The following is a 17,151-nucleotide window of genomic DNA, read 5'->3' as shown; positions in this document are numbered from 1 at the left end:
GGGAAAAGATAAGACTGTTTTTCCCACTTAAATATGCAAATTTATAATTTTACGCATAGCGATCTAAACTGTGAAATAAATGGCCTGCTCATTGTCTAGTTTGCATATTTATACTTTTTATATATTGCTGTTGAGTCCAAGATACTGCCTTGTCAACTAAAATCCAGCCCCCAAAAGTTTAGTTTCTTTTGAAATAAAGAAACCAGCAAGACCAATAAGTTTAGTTTATTGTGACTCATAGGCCCAACCTACCCAAATACACTACGCAAAAGAATCTAAAATGTTTAGACATGGACAGCCAAAAATCTCCCAAGGTATTTTTGGTCATACATATATAGAGAGAGAGAGATAGCACCAGATTCATAATTTTTTCTTTCTACATTTCTCTTGTGAGGCAGTTCTGTTGATTGCCAGTAATCTAGATGAGTTTATGCTGTTATGCTCTGAATCCCAGTGTGATATGACGAAAGCACTGCTATTTTTTACCAAACATTCACAATAAAAAGAGAAATGTACCTATATTTAAGATGTATCATGAGAATTACTATGTTAAATGGTCCAAGGCTCTTTCGGCCGAAAATTAAAGCTTCACAGTTAACCCCTATTTATATACCAAATCATGCTTTTTAAAAACAATTTTATGCGCTTCACTAATTTCTAACAAAGATTTTCCGATTCTGTTGCAAACAATATGTCAGCTAAACCACTATGTCATATGCCTTTTATAAGGTGGTACTTTTTTAGGCCGAACTCTATTCTTATTCCTCTGGACACAGGAGTTGTAATCATGTCTTACTCTGCAAATCTAGCCGTAGGTGGTGTCTTAAAAAGGACTTTTTCTTCCTTCGAGGAAGTGGTCAAGCTTCCCCTCAGCCCCCACCCGTGTCATCCTGGAAACAACTTGGTTGTTTTTCGGTGCTATCTAATTAAGCGATGTAGGAGAAAGAAGTTGAGGAGACAAAAAAGCCTATTGATTACATTGTACTTGCTTCTCTACCTCGCTCTTCAAAGGACTAAGGTTTCTTTGACCTCGACTGAGTTCATTTCCACCCTGCCTACAAAGTACTGGTTTAAAGAAAAAAAAAATCCAAGCCAAGTATGCTCTTGTCTATGAACAATACTTCTTGTCCAGTTTTATTACGTTTTCTTTGAAAATTCGTTAGATTATGCTTAACAATCGGCCGCTTGCCCAACCGGTTTCTCCCTTCCCCCATCTCTCTTCACACATCACTTTTTCCTCCTCCCATCCAGGCAGTTGGTAAAACGCTGCAGTGCCAGTAACGCACGCTTTGGGGTGGTCACTGCAGTTTATCCTTACTTGGCTTTGCAAACTCCCCACCCAGGCCTTGTCCCCTCGCGCCCCACTCTGCCATTATCTTTCCAGTAGAGTGTGCTCGGTAAGGGGCTCCAGATAGCACGTCGGGGGTATACGGCAGCCTGCCTACCAATAGGAGCCCACAATGAAGAGAAGTCAGGTTCAGCCGGCCGGCAGCTCCAGTATCTCCTTCCCCTAACTCTACACCTACTGTACCCGGGAGCGAGCGAGCCAGGGAAGGAGCGAGCGAGCGCGGCGCGGCGCGGCGCGCCGCGGGAGGGGGCGCGCAGGGAGGGCGGACAGCAGCCGCGGCCTGCGCCTGCGCACTGGGGTTGTTTTTCACAAAGCTGCTCTTAAAGTGAGCTGGCAGCGTTTAGCCGCCCGTCTTTGTAAGGAGACCACTGAGACGAGCGGGAGCGCGGAGCAGCAGCTTCTGCTGCCCTGACTTTTTAAGAAATCTCAATGAACTATTTGTAGAGAATCACTGATCCGGCCTGCAAGCATTTTGCACGGCAAAAATATCGATCAGTGTTGTGAAGATCACATTTTATATGCGATCTTGACTTTTTTGTCTTACATTATATTTTTATAGATTTTGTTATAAACATGGTGCTGGGAAAGGTGAAGAGTTTGACAATAAGCTTTGACTGTCTTAATGACAGCAATGTCCCTGTGTATTCTAGTGGGGATACTGTCTCAGGAAGGGTAAATTTAGAAGTTACTGGGGAAATCAGAGTAAAATCTCTTAAAATTCATGCAAGAGGACATGCGAAAGTACGCTGGACTGAATCTAGAAACGCCGGCTCCAATACTGCCTATACACAGAATTACACTGAAGAAGTAGAATATTTCAACCATAAAGACATCTTAATTGGGCACGAAAGAGGTAAGTTTTTCTGTTATTCAGAAGTCATTGGACTCATTTTCTTTGGAAACGTACCTTTTCAGTTTTCTGAATTAACGTGATTCTACTCATAGTATAACTAAGCAGTTTGATAAAGGTTAGCGAAGTTGGAAGGTTTGGATTCTCCTTGACGTTCATCGTATGTTAAGCCGTAATGCATGCAGGCATCTGCAAAGTGACTGCAAACTACACTTATTCAACTACCTCTATACCCGGCTTCGTCTGTGCCATACGCGCTTGTAGTCCATTTGCACCTTATAAATTCTGCTTGAATCCAATTCAATCGTTTTACTAATATATTTTCAAATGAATTGCTAAAAGCTGCAGTCTTAGATTTTTGCCCTTTTACTTGCAACCTAAGATGTAAAAACTGAACTTCGATCAAGAAATGTAATAACATTTTTAAGAGGCTCAATGGGCGTGTTTCATTTTAATTTTGGAATGCAAAAGACTTTAAAGAATTGATCACTGTGCTTTCATAAAAGGTTTATGTGGCTTATTTTGACATATGGTATCAACACCCCACGTGTTTTTTCTCTATTCTTTCCCATTCCTTTAAAAATTTACACCCGGCATTCCTTATTTTAAAGGGTACTGTCTGTCATTATGATAGGTATCGAGTCAGTTTTAGAAGCCATTTAGGATCAGTAATTTTCTTTTCCGAGCATCATGTCTAACTTTGGAACGTGCATTCAATGAAACCCATGCCAGTCAAATGGAATTGAAAAGTATAGGGCACCCTGGATTTGATTTTTGGTTAGAAGAGGGAGATAAAGGGTTGTCAAAGGGAGAAGGAGTCCTGAGATTTCCAATCTATTGTTTAATGGTTACATTGTGGAAATATAGGAGAGTCTAGGCTTGTTTTTCTAAGTTTCCACCCTTTGTTAGAAGCGGTTCAATCCTGTTTCGGACCAGTTCTGGGGGGTGGTGAGGAGGGGCGCTTGTTCTGCTCTCAGCAGATTGGTTACACGCGTCAGGTGGTGGCGATGACTTAATTCCTAGCCCAAGAAGAATATAATGTTAAAACTGGTTATGTAATTTTTGTGCCTCTCCTTTTTAATGCAGTATTTAGTTAAGATGTTGGCGATTTTCAGAAAAAAATCAGAGACATATTTTACCTTCTTTTTTATATTAAAAACGTACATCCTGGAGAGGTGCTGATGACTGAACTAAGGCAAGTGAGAAATGAAGGATGCTTTGAGGGGCAGTATTAATGCATGATTTCTGAAACTATTGAGGTGAACTCAGTTCTTTAGTAGGATTTTCGTAGATACAGGTACTTTGCATCCTGAAATAACTAATTAATGTCTCCAAGCGTTAACACTGATAGGAGATGCAGATGCCTAATGACAATCTTGGTATTTGTTGAAAAGCAGATAGATGAGTTTGTGTTTCTATCTTTCTGAATATTGCAGCCTTTTATGAAATGGGTGAAAGAAACAGATTTTTCTTCAAGAGGTTGAGACTTGCAATGGGGGAAAAGTAGAACAATGAGTTGTGAGGACAAATATAATTTCATTAGTTACACCATGATTTCATGGTAAAGAAAACTAAATGCCCTGCACCCCCAACAAAATGCCCCCCAAACCCTGCAACGCGTAGACGAGCTCAGTTTGGAATAGTTTCAATGACTTGAAATTGGGAGCTCTCAAACTAGCCTGGTAACTGAGACCCCGCCCCGGGCGCCTGGGATAGGCGGAGCCAGGTTTGTTAGCCTGTTGCTAAGGCGATGGCAGGCGCTGATTGGATTGGGCGCGGGCGGGTGGGGAGAGGGGGCTCGCGCCGCTGCTGGGGCGAGGCTAGGAAACCGGCGTGCGCCGGTAAAGGTCCCTCCAGAGCGACCCCCACCCAGTCCGTACTCACGTTTGTTCCCGGGCTTCTGGGGGCGCCCCGCCCGTGTCACATCACATTCTGTCGCCCCTCTTTTGGGCCTGCTAAGGACCGTCGAAAGGAAACGACTTCAGGCTTTAGCTGAGTTGAGGGCGGACGCTCCTGCCGGCCTTACAGGTGCCGGATGGCCCTGGACCCAACTTTAGCAGAAAATCCTTTTCAGATGGAAGTTAGATGGGAAGGGTTGGCAAGACCCCCCTTAGCTATCTTTCGGGTGGGAGGTGTCAGGGGACTCCTGTGAACGCTTCTGAAACAAAGCGTGTTCCCCGACCTCTCCAGTCGCCACACTGGCTACCTTAGGTTGACCTGAGGGGACAGAGCAGAGGCTGGCCCGGGGAAGAAAGAAAATGATTCCAATATCGAAATCTGGGTGGGGGCTTCGAAGGGTATCCTTTGCTCCCTCCCCCATTGTTTTCTGAAAGCTTCAGGCCCCCGCCTCCCCTCGGCTGCCCCAGTTTCCCTCGCCTAAACTAAAGGTGTCAGAGTGGCCCGAGCCAGATCTAACCGGTCGCCGGCTGGGGCGTGTAAAGCGGAAGCGCCGCGGCTCGCTCGCCCCGCCCCTCGTCCAGCAGGCTAGGTTGTGCGGGCACGGGCGCGAGCGCCGCGCGACGTATGCCGTATGTATAGCGGGGCGCGCGGGCGGCGGCGGCGGCGCGCGGGCAGGCCGGCTGGGATCTGCTCGCGCCGGTTTAGGCCGGTCCTCTCCTGCTCCGGTCTAGTTCTTGATTGACAGCCCGGCACTTGTTTACCACTGCGCGGCCGCTCGCCTCAATGAGACTGCTGAGCTGGCACAAAAAGGGAGCGAAGAGGGAAGAAAAGGAGAGGAAGGCGAACTTTGGGCGCCTTCGAGGGGAGCGAATTTAAATGGCCCCCAGCTCATCAGCTAGTTTTTGGTTCTGAAATCTGTTCAGAGGATTTGCACAGGGGACGAGGAAAATTGTATGGAGACATACAATTTTTAAATAAAAGTATCGTGATTTTTAAATAAAAGTATCGACGTATACATGCTTTTCCCCCCTTTTCTCGTTTGATATCAGGGAGGCATCACGTTTTTTGTGTATATTCAATACTTTGCTGAAGGAAAGTTAAATAATAGGCCAGTTTTTTCTACTCTGGGGGCTAATCGTAAAGGTTTCTACACCGAGAAAACTAAAAGATATTTCTGTAATTATTTAGAACGCTAAATAAGCATTTTAATGATCTAGAACCCCCTCCCATATTTTCGATTATATTTCTTTATTTTCATGCCACTTGAAAAACAAATTTGACCAAAAAAATTGGTTGTAAAATGAAAGGTCATCCCTTTTTTATAGAAACTGGAAACTGTTAATAATTAGACTTCATCTTCTTCAAGAATGTCAAACAATATTGTTTCCTTATAAGCAGGCACCTCCTAAATGCGGTTCTTGGTAATGATCTAAGTTATAGTTTATGCAAATTTTAATCGTTGCTAGGACTGAGTGTTGTGATCACTTTAAGTCAATAAATAATTATTTTTAATTACAAAACTGACATTAAAATCAATGTGTGTGCTTTTTTTTTTTTTTTTTACTCCATCTATTTGACAAAGTTTTCTAGTGATTTTGGAGTATCCTATTCACATCTTTGGCATTATTCCCCCTAAACTGACATATTTTAAAAGGGTTGCATGAATAGTTTTTATTTGATACATTGTAGTCTTCATGCGATAAATTTAAGCAAACAGCTGGAGACAAAGATAGCATTATCTTACCATGATGTGAGACCCCAGCCTTTTGAGTATATATACTATTTTATCAACAATTTGGGTCATTTTCCATTTAAAAAAACAAAAGTCTGTGGGGTGTGAGTATTCATTATCCCCATTTTACAGATAAGGCAGCTGAAAACGGGATCTTTATTTTGTCCAGAGGAAATGATGAAGTTAGAATTAGAACTCGGATCTCTCAGACTCCAAAGCTTGTTTTGTGGTCTTAATTATTACATAAGCATCTTTAAAGTTATGCCACCCTGCGGAGTATGTAAATTTCAAATAGTAAATTCTTTGTTTTCTTTTTATGTTTGTTTTAGATGATGATAATTCCGAAGAAGGCTTCCACACTATTCATTCAGGAAGACATGAATATGCATTCAGCTTCGAGCTTCCACAGACGTAAGTATTATAAATAATAGGCATTTTTATACATACCTATGATCAGAGCATTACTTTAAAATTAAGTATTCTAAATTTAAACACTTTTAGTTGAAAAAAAAAACCCTTTTCATGACTGGAACTTGCTAGAGGAAAACAATATATTAAACGTAAGAAGCTATTTTTTAATCTACCGTGGCAAAATTATAGAAAGCATACTCAGTTTTCAGTATTCTATCCCAATGTTCATGAGGTTTTTAAAATAGGAATAGTGTTTCCTTTAACATAGTGAATTGGAAGGTGCTAGTCAAATAATAACCACTTTATACTTAGTTTATTATCAGTTATCATTATGAGAAAAGACCCTATCGAGTCTCAGTAGCTTCAATTTATAAAAAATTCTGTGTTCCACCTTTTCTGCTAATACTAACCAATAGCAGTAAGTTTCAAAAGTAAAAATAATTAGGAATATCCTAACTTTAGAAATGTTGTTCTCCTGATATGAACTTAATAACTTCTGTACAAAGAACTATTGGGAAGGTCACACAAGAGATATGACCCAAGCTTAAAAGGAAAAATACACCAAGGATACATTGATATAAAACTTGGAATCTAGTAAGAAAGGAAAAAGGAAAGTGGTATATTCTTGAATTAATGACAGATTGTTGGAAGAGATTATACAAACTTTTTTTAAAAAAAAATGCCTTTTAGCAAATACTAAAACCTGCAAAATGGCACTTGTGCAGATTATTCTGGAGAATAAACAGATTACGTAAGATTTTGTCAGGTGACAAATGTACATAATTCTACATTTGTTAATTCTAGTGCTTGAGATGTTATATAAAGAGAGAAGTCATAAATGGTATTTTTTAGAAAATTCTATTTACTCTATTATTTGAGAATTTTATTTGGAATATAATGCCCTCATCTAATTTCTGAGAAAAATATTAAAGTCTGTCGATAGAATAAGGCTAATATGGGGCCTGAGTATTTTCAGGGTCATTTAATGTTAAAATTCTGTCTGTAAACCAAAGTCATTTAACATAAATTTTGGATAACTATTAGCATATAGTTTAAGATTTTATTTCTCTGCTATATACAAGTTAATATGGGAGTCTAAAATGCAAAAAAAAAGTGAAAACACCAGTGTTCCTTATACTAATCTAAGCTAGCACTCTTCCTTGTAACTAACTGAACATTGAGTATTTTACTAATGAAATTATGAAAGAGACTGAACTCGCTAAAATAAAGCCTTTCGCAAGTAAAATCTGACAGTTAAAAAAAAAAATTTGATTCTCTTGACATAGATCAAGAGGACTTTTTCTTTTGAAGCCTGTAAAGTTAGAGAACAGCCACATAAGAATTAGAAAATGAGTAAACTGAGAAATATAAAAGTAGTTTTTCAGTAAACTTACGATATGTGAAATTTTTGAAACTATAATGACTATTACAGGCTTTTTCTAGACCTTAATTAGTTGCTATAAAAAGATGATAATCTGGCTAATGAGAAGTGGAGTACTGTAGGGAATTTGGTCTGAATGTTTAACCAGTGTCTTGAATTTATCAGTAGAAATAGTTAAACCATTCTCAACTTTGTTTTTGAATTCTTGGCCTTTTCAAAAAATGTCCATTAAACTTTCATAATTTTGCCACCATCATTAAAAGTAGCCTCCTCTTAGTTTAAATGGATTGTATTCTTCTGGCTTTTTAAAGCAAAATTTTAAAGATATTTATTGTTTATTGTTACTTGGAAATAGAAAGTTTTTTCCCCAATGACTTATCCCTTTGGAAATTTTTTAAATTACATGTTTGATACCTCATTGGTACATAAACAATACAATATATTAACACTTCTATTCTGACCTACTGTGTAATTGTTAGAAAGAGGTATAAAATTAATATATTGACCTTTATATTCTGCACAGACCACTTGCTACCTCATTCGAAGGCCGACATGGCAGTGTGCGCTATTGGGTGAAAGCCGAATTGCACAGGCCTTGGCTACTACCAGTAAAATTAAAGAAGGAATTTACAGTCTTTGAGCATATAGATATCAACACTCCTTCATTACTGGTAAGAATTGACTGAATTATTCATTCTTTGTTTTTGGCATATAAATATTAAAGAATAATCAATCACCTAAACTATGCAGTTGTCATAATTTAAAAATACTGGTTTTCTTTTAAAATTTCATAAATATACATTTTCTTAAATACAGTCAAGAACACTGAAATTAATGAAAAATATGCTCATGTTTTTGACATTGTAGTACCTTTAAGTAAATATGAAACTAAGACCAGTATATGATGTGAAGTATCTCTTACTCACAATATGAGTAACAAAAGCCATAACAAAAAACAGATCTGGTCCTTGGATGATTTGAGTGGAATAAGGACATTAGTATCTTTTTTTGTAATACAATATCACTTAACTTGACAATATCATAATCTAAAATTTGTACTATACTTTGTTATTCCAATAGAGGGATAGTTGTCAAATAATGGGGAATCATTTGTTTCATAAAAAAACTTAACTCCTTTTTTAAAAGAATCTATTTTTAATTGCATTTGTCTGAGAATAAATCAAATTTGACTTAAAACTTTATTCGGTTTAAACAAATGATAACATCTTTAAAGCAAATAAGAAATGGGCATTTTCCTTTTTTACATATTTTTTTTTTATTCTCAAAGAAAGATGTTAACATTTGGAATTATAGTCAGATTGCTTTCTGTGCTGCCTTTTTAAGGCAGTTTAAATGGAATGTGGAAAGGGTTTTTTTTATTTGGTTGGTTTTTAATTACTGTATTTGTAAATAGTGTGAACTAAAAAACTGTTTATGGGAAAGTCTGTATACGCTTTACCTTTTTTTTCTAATTGAATGGAAATTTATATAAAAATAAAAGTAATGGTATAATTCAAAACCATCGGTTAGTTAAAAAATAAGTATATCTGGATACAAAAAAAAAGCAAAACCAGTTTTAATTTTTAATTTTCCACAAATTTAGGGTTATATTTTAAAATATTCTGGTATTGATTGTACTAATCCATACACTGACCTTTTTCTCTAAATTGTTTTCTTACAGTCACCCCAAGCAGGCACAAAAGAAAAGACACTCTGTTGCTGGTTCTGTACCTCAGGCCCAATATCCTTAAGTGCCAAAATTGAAAGGAAGGGCTATACCCCAGGTATGTATGAGGTAGATTCCCACAAAAAACTTTCTTCACTTAGCTTTTGTGTATAAATTTATAATATGACTATTAAATATCAACATAATATAGTATTCTTTTGTGAAATAACAAATTGTGCTTTTCCATTTGATTTTTCCACAAAGTAGAATGTAGTTTCCTTTTTCAAATAGCTACTGATTCGTTCATTTCTATGACTCTTAAGTTATTTGCAGTTCGTAGGACACCTTTTCATGCATGTTAGTTGCTCTTTCTTACTTTAGCTTTAAGAATCTTGATTTCTTGGCCGGGCGCGGTGGCTCAAGCCTGTAATCCCAGCACTTTGGGAGGCCGAGACGGGCGGACCACGAGGTCAGGAGATCGAGACCATCCTGGCTAACCTGGTGAAACCCCGTCTCTACTGAAAAAAAAAAAAAAACCAGCCGGGCAAGGTGGCGGGCGCCTGTAGTCCCAGCTACTGGGGAGGCTGAGGCAGGAAAATGGCGTAAACCCGGGAGGCGGAGCTTGCAGTGAGCTGAGATCTGGCCACTGCACTGCACTCCAGCCTGGGCGACAGAGGGAGACTCCGTCTCAAAAAAAAAAAAAGAATCTTGATTTCTGTTGTTTTTTTTTTTTCTAACAGTAGATATGTATATATTTTTCCCTTTCTAGGTGAATCAATTCAGATATTTGCTGAGATTGAGAACTGCTCTTCCCGAATGGTGGTGCCAAAGGCAGCCATTTACCAAACACAGGCCTTCTATGCCAAAGGGAAAATGAAGGAAGTAAAACAGCTTGTGGCTAATTTGCGTGGGGAATCCTTATCATCTGGAAAGACAGAGACGTGGAATGGCAAGTTGCTGAAAATTCCACCAGTTTCTCCCTCTATCCTCGACTGTAGTATAATCCGTGTGGAATATTCACTAATGGTATGTACACATTTAAGAGGTTTTTTCCTTTCTTTTTTCTTTTTTGAAACACCTGTCACCCAGGCTGGAGTGCCGCGGCACAGTCTCAGCTCTGCTGCAGCCTCTGCTTTCTGGGCTCCAGTGGTCCTCCCACCTCAGCCTCCCAAGTAGCTGGGACTACAGGTGTGCCTGTAGCCAGGCCTGGATAATTTTTGTATTTTTTGTAGTGATCGAATTTCACCATGTCGCCCAGGTTGGTCTTGAACTCCTGGGCTCAAGTGATCCACCCACCATGGCCTCCCAAAGTGTTGGAATTAGAGGCTGAGCCACAGTGCCTGGCCCAAGAAGTCTTTGGTGTTTTGTTTTGTTTTGTTTTTAATCTTAAAGTTATGGAGACATAATTTTGTCTTACATCCAGGTTTTTTAATTCCATATATAGTGACATATGAAATACATAACTCTTTATATATTTTGACTTATAATTATACCTTATATGTAAATGTACTATACAGAATTACACATAAAAGAGAAACTTTTCATGTATGTAAGATAAAAAATGAAGTAAATGGGGGTTTCAAATAACATTAAAATTGGTTATTAGTGTTTGAAAAAGATATCATACTTTGGCATTCTAAACGTAATATTTATTTGCAATGTTTAGGTATATGTGGATATTCCTGGAGCTATGGATTTATTTCTTAATTTGCCACTTGTCATCGGTACCATTCCTCTACATCCATTTGGTAGCAGAACCTCAAGTGTAAGCAGTCAGTGTAGCATGAATATGAACTGGCTCAGTTTATCACTTCCTGAAAGACCTGAAGGTAATTTGATAATACATATCTAAGCTTAATCTCTTACTATTATTATCAAGAAAATTATTTTGCTTCTGATATTTTATGACCCTAGATGAACATAATCTTCCCCTAAAGAAAGTAGATGTGCCCCTAATATTCAGTTTTGATTATATGTCTTCATAGTTTTAATCACCAAACAAATAATTATTATTTTACCTCGACATTGCTTTTTAATACCTACTATTTTGTGTATTTTGACATGCATAAGAACATGCTGTTCGAATTGCGTGTATCTTTTTCCTTCAGCACCACCCAGCTACGCAGAAGTGGTAACAGAGGAACAAAGGCGGAACAATCTTGCACCAGTGAATGCTTGTGACGACTTTGAGAGAGCGCTTCAAGGACCACTGTTTGCATATATCCAGGAGTTTCGGTTCTTGCCTCCGCCTCTTTATTCAGAGGTAAGTACCTACTCCTTAAGTATGAAATGAACTGGCTGTCTTGGGAAATAGCATTGCAGGCATTTTTTTTTTAAATGTAATTAGATCTTGATTATCATGATAATAACAACAAATAATTTAAAACGACAGAGTAAAAGTTAAGATTAAGGTCATCAGTATTTACTAAGTTTGAGACAGGTAGGACTGTTCACTTATTAGGGAATTAATTAAGATAGTGATCTAACCTCATGTTGAATTACTAATTTTTTTTTCTCTTAAACTTGTATCTTGAGACACATTTTTTGAAGGAAGAATTTTGTATATCCAAGCATCAATAGGAAGAACTGGCATTTTGCAAACACTGATTAAATAGCTAAAATTTATCTTATTCATGATTCTTTTCCAATTCTTGCATATTTTGACATTCTTAGTCATAAGAAATAATGTATTTGTGGTAACATCTTAAAACAACATTCCCACATGGTTAGACTATTTTCATTTATCTCATATCAATGGCAGCTAAGCACTTAAATGTAAATAAAACATGGCCCTTAGGAGAAGCCCACAGACTACTGAGGAAAACAAGCTAAGAAGCAAAATATTACATAATAATGTGTTAAAATGCACAGCTCATTTGAGGAGCAGCTTATTGGGTCTTGGGAATCAGGTGGGGCTTCTTGAAAAGGTGACTGTTAAGCTGAATTTTGAAGAATGAGTAGTTCTCAAAAGGCAGGAAGAACAGTATATGTAAAGACGAGGAGTAAGTAGGTAGGGTATCCAGCAATTTCACGATATTTCAGAGTGACTTTAGCCACTAGTACACATTTTTAAGGGGTTTTGGAGTTGGTTTTGATACCAAAATAATTCTGTAAATTACTAGAATCAGCTTTTTCTTTTGGTTACTGTAATTTACATAGCTGTTATACACTGAAATATTACTCCCAAATTAAACATCAGGGGGATGGTTCATCAAATTTCTCTCTCTTTTTTTTTTAAAACACCATAACTGGAAGGGTCAGTTTTCCTTTGGATGCAATAATATGAGATCTTCTTCATTCATTGATTATAGAATATTCAGAATTCTTGATGAGACATAATTTTTTTCTATCTATTTCCTAATACATAAAATTTCTGTTAGATGCTAAAAGTGTTCTGTCACTTGCTACAGATTTTGTCATTACATTTTTACTTGGACATTTCTGTTTTGCTTATTATAAGTCAGTCATTTCTGGCTTGATTTGAGGCTCCCTGGCTGTCCAAGGAGGCATTTTAAAAAGAATGGCAATCTAAGTATAGTTCACTTTTAAGCAATTTGTGGGAAAATTCTGCCTCCTTTTAAAAAGCACGAAAGATAAAAGCTAATAAGAGACTGTCAAGATTGTATACCTTTTAAAACCCTACAATATGTTCAGGATGTGATTTAACTGAGAGTTATTTGACTTTTTTCCTTCAAAAATGTGTTTTACCTAAAGCTTCTGAGGCAATTTGGGTTGTTCCACATTTAAATGCAAGTGGATGGGTCTCATCCAAAAGCTCTTTCAGTAAAAAATGTATTAAACCCAACAATTTACTTTTCTGTGACCATTCTTTTTGTACCTGAGAAGCAACTTTTCATTAAAAATATATACATATGAAAGCCACTCCAAAGATAAAGAAGGTGAGAGGAAACCTCTTGAGTATTTTGGGTTCAGCAGTTTTACCTCCTGATACACACACTGCATTTTTGGCCATCTCTGGAGTTTGACACCCATGAGTTATTACCTCACATAAGCACATTGTTTATATGAGTAAACAAATTGTTTGCACATTGTATAAACAAAGAGAATTGTTTACACAATTTCATTTTTCCAAAGTCAGAGGAAGCAATGAGTTAACTTTTTTGTAGAAGGATGAAAAGGGGTACTTTACAAAAGGAGATGATTGCTATGAAGATATTCTACATTGTGTATTTAGGTCTTAAGTACTACTAAAGTACTGAGCAAGTCTTCTTTCAATGATAAAATTTTACTGTTAATTTTTGTGAAATAGGGGACTATTCAGACATAACTTTATAAATCTTGTTAATCCAGTAATTAAATATCAGGTACTTTATAGGTACTAGCACCCTTTCCTCCCCACATAGCATTTCAGATATGAAAAGAGAATAATTGGATACAATATGCTATAATTGGATACAATATGCTAACAAGCTGTGTATGCTCTCTCTGATTACATTTCTTGACTAGTATTCAGAATTGTAGTCATTTGCTGCATTCTTCCTAGACCTCATGAAATAACTCTGTAAACTTTTTTCTCATTTCTTTTTAGATTGATCCAAATCCTGATCAGTCAGCAGATGATAGACCATCCTGCCCCTCTCGTTGAAGGAACACTTGGTTGAATCAAGTTGATGTGGGTTCCGAACTGTATCTCTTCCGGCTGAGGACAGAGAAGTATCTTGGAGACACGTTTCAGAGGAAGTGGAATTGCTTTTGCCCAGAAAATGGCGAATACATGAAACAACCAGTGATCATGCTTTAGAAGCCTACAGCAACATTCTGGGACTGCTCCAACATGCTTGAAGATCTAAGCTTTTCTCTTTTAAAACTGGCACATACTCAGAGCAGTCTTCTTAGCCTATGGTCGTACGTGTCAAGACACCACGTTGTAAAGAGGGATGATTTCCTTCTTTTGATTTGAAAATTTGCACATGCTCAATGCTTACATTGTGCGGTTCAATGTCACTACAGCTTTTTTTTTTTTTTTTTTTTTTTTCTATTTTTGCCAGACTCTTGATACTCTTAAAACTTGTTTGTGGTCAGCACAACAAGGAACAAAAGAAAGCTTTGAAAAAACTTTAACATGAAAAAACGCACTGACATTTTTTTTTTAATTTAATATAGCCTGGACTTTACCTGCGTATGCACATGCTCAGAATTGTCCTACTAGGCTGACCATGTATCACCTCTTCAGCTTGGATCCAATTGTGGATTTATTTACAAACATCAAATGCCTTCAAGCCAATCCTTTTTGCTGTATGTTTTGCAGCCTACTGTAGTAGATACGCAACAGATAATGTGGGGAAAAAAGAGATGAGAGGAGGAAGCTAATAAGAGACTGTCAAGATTGTATACCTTCTTGGTTTCTTTTAAAAATTTGTTGCCTTTCTACTATTACAGCACAGCAGCATTTTGTTACTGACTGCCTAAAATCACTTAATCTCAGGTGAACGCATCACTTGCCAAACTGTTGGAATGCTATTTGTGTTTTGTTGCACTGTTTTTTTTGTTTGTTCGTTTATTTGGTTGGCTTTTTGGAGAGGGAAATTTGGAAACGGGACATACACAAAAGTTATAACCCACCCACATTCCCTTTTTATCATGACATGCAAGAAGAAACTAGCTGAGCTAAGAATGGAGTGAAGAAAGGCAGTATGGCAAGCACCAGCAAAGAGTTGAGGGCTGTTGCTCTTAAAAATTATTTTTATTATTATTATTTTAAAAGTATGGAAGTTTTCCATTCACTGGGGAAAGGAGGGAAAAGTGCATTTATTTTTATACAGAGTTACTTGATTACCTCCAAAACACATATGTTGGAAATCATTTTTGCTGGTGCAAAGTATATTAACGAGCAGGAACACATATATTACGGTTATGATTAGAGAGCTCAATTTGTACCTTTCCTATCTTGCTCAAGCTTGATATAGCATGAAAACTCAACTTTATTCCAAAAGTATATAACTTCAAAATTTAAAATACTAGAACATTTGCTGTGATAAATCTTTTGTATTTTTGTGTTTTTCTAATGAGAATACTGTTTTTCATTACCTAAAGAACAATTTGCTAAACATGAGAAATCACTCACTTTGATCATGTATAGATTACATAGGAAGAACAATCACATCAGTAAAGTATAGTTTATATTAAAGGTAATTTTCTGTTGGCTCATAACAAATATACCAGCATTCATGATAGCGTTTCAGCATTTTCCAAGGTACCAAGTGTACTTATTTTGTTGTTGTTGTTGTATTTTAGAAGGAATTCAGCTCTGATGTTTTTAAAGAAAACCAGCATCTCTGATGTTGCAACATACGTGTAAAATGGGTCTTACATCTATCCTGCCATTTAACCCCACAGTTAATAAAGTGGCTGAAAATAATAGTAGCTCTGGCTTGGTGCTTGACCTGGTTAAATACTGTCTTAAAGCTCATACAAAACAAATAGGCTTTTCCATAAGTGGCCTTTAGGAAAACATGGAAGACAATTCATGTTTGAAAAATGCTGACAGGGTGAAGAAAGCCCAGTGTAAAAATGAATCGCGTTTTAAGTGATTCGGTTAAAGGGTTTGGGCTCCCGTAGCAAACTAATACTAGATAATAAGGAAATGGGGGTGAAGTATTTTTTTATTGTTAAATCATTTTGTGAATGTCCCCCTCAAAAAAAGCTAATGGAATATTTGGCATAAAGGGCATTTGGTGGTTTTATTTTTGTTTTGGGGGGGATTGTCAGAAAATCCCTTTTCTCTCTTATGTCTGACTAGGGAACAATTGTTGATATGCATAGCATTGGAATACTTGTCATTATATACTCTTACAAATAACACATGAAGCAAGAATGACCAATATTCTGATAATTGGCACTGGATCACAAAATGTGATAAAACTTTAAAATGTATAAAACTTTATCAAATAAAGTTTTATTTTCCCCATTAAAAAGTATTTCTTTAGAGGCATTACTTTTTTAAAAATATTGGTCAATTCCTGACATAAGATGTGAGGTTCACAGTTGTATTCCAGTATTCAAGATAGATTCCTGATTTTTCAATTAGGAAAAGTAAAATCCAAAATGTTAGCAAAACAAAGTGCAATATTAAATGTTTGCTTTATAGATTATATTCAATGGCTGTTTGTAATTTCTCTTTTTTTCCTTTTTTATTTGGTGCTGAATATGTTCTTGTAGGCTCTGTTTTAAGAAAACAATATGTGGGAAATGATTTAATTTTTCCTATTGCTCTTCCTTGTGGAAAATAAAGTGTTTTGTTTTTTTTCTGTTTTGTATAATTGTTTGGAGATTTATTTGAATCTTGATCATATTAGTAACTCACCATACATGCAAATACATTAAACTGTTATAATTAAACTCTATTTTAAGCCATTCTGGGTAAGAATTGTATCTAGGTCTGTACTAAAGAAAATTACTGACCAACTCTTAGGCTAAAGCAGTCCTCTTGTCTCAGCCTGCCAAGTAGCTAGGACTATAGGTGCACACCACCACAGCCAGCTAATTTTCTAATTTTTTTGTAGTCATGGTCTCACTATGTTACCCAAGCGGATCTCAAACTCCTGGCCTCAAGGAGTCCTCCCAACTTGGCTTCCCAAAGCACTGGGATGATAGGCGTGAGACACCATGTCCAGACTCTAAATTTCAGTCTTAAATATGAAGCAAACTTAACCAGGTAAAATAATTCACTTACAGGCACCAATTCCTTCTCACTGTGTTGTGTTGAAATTACCAGTATTTCAAGAGTACATAAACATAACATAGTTACATTTTTTTTTGTTTTTAAGAGTGTGTCTCACTTCATCGCCCAGGCTGCAGTGCAGTAGCAGGATCTCGGCTCACTTCAGCCTTGACTTCCCAGGTT

General features: G+C 37.1%; 1 protein-coding gene across 3 annotated transcripts; it reads left to right on the top strand.

Moving 5' to 3' along the window:
• Positions 1 to 1,661: 1,661 nt before the first annotated feature.
• On the top strand, positions 1,662 to 16,567 carry ARRDC3 (arrestin domain containing 3). 3 transcript variants are annotated; one of them, XR_002732177.2, is made up of 8 exons: positions 1,662 to 2,201; positions 6,159 to 6,240; positions 8,145 to 8,292; positions 9,303 to 9,405; positions 10,057 to 10,313; positions 10,954 to 11,116; positions 11,358 to 11,550; positions 13,837 to 16,567. XR_002732177.2 is itself a non-coding variant. In XM_023215055.2 (8 exons), the coding sequence occupies exons 1-8, from the start codon at positions 1,922 to 1,924 to the stop codon at positions 13,891 to 13,893; spliced, it is 1,245 nt and encodes a 414-aa protein (XP_023070823.1). In that variant the 5' UTR covers positions 1,662 to 1,921; the 3' UTR covers positions 13,894 to 16,567. The 3 variants fall into 3 exon arrangements, 2 of the variants coding, with proteins under 2 accessions (XP_023070823.1, XP_023070824.1); XM_023215055.2 differs by having other exon boundaries at positions 11,396 to 11,550; XM_023215056.2 differs by lacking the exon at positions 8,145 to 8,292 and having other exon boundaries at positions 1,704 to 2,201; positions 11,396 to 11,550.
• The last annotated feature ends 584 nt before the right edge of the window (positions 16,568 to 17,151 follow it).

Source organism: Piliocolobus tephrosceles, chromosome 4 (genome assembly GCF_002776525.5).
Source record: "Piliocolobus tephrosceles isolate RC106 chromosome 4, ASM277652v3, whole genome shotgun sequence".
In the NCBI taxonomy this organism is placed as follows: Eukaryota; Metazoa; Chordata; class Mammalia; order Primates; family Cercopithecidae; genus Piliocolobus; species Piliocolobus tephrosceles.
The sequence above is the reverse complement of the archived record's forward strand: the minus strand, read 5'-3'. Positions and strand labels throughout refer to the sequence as shown.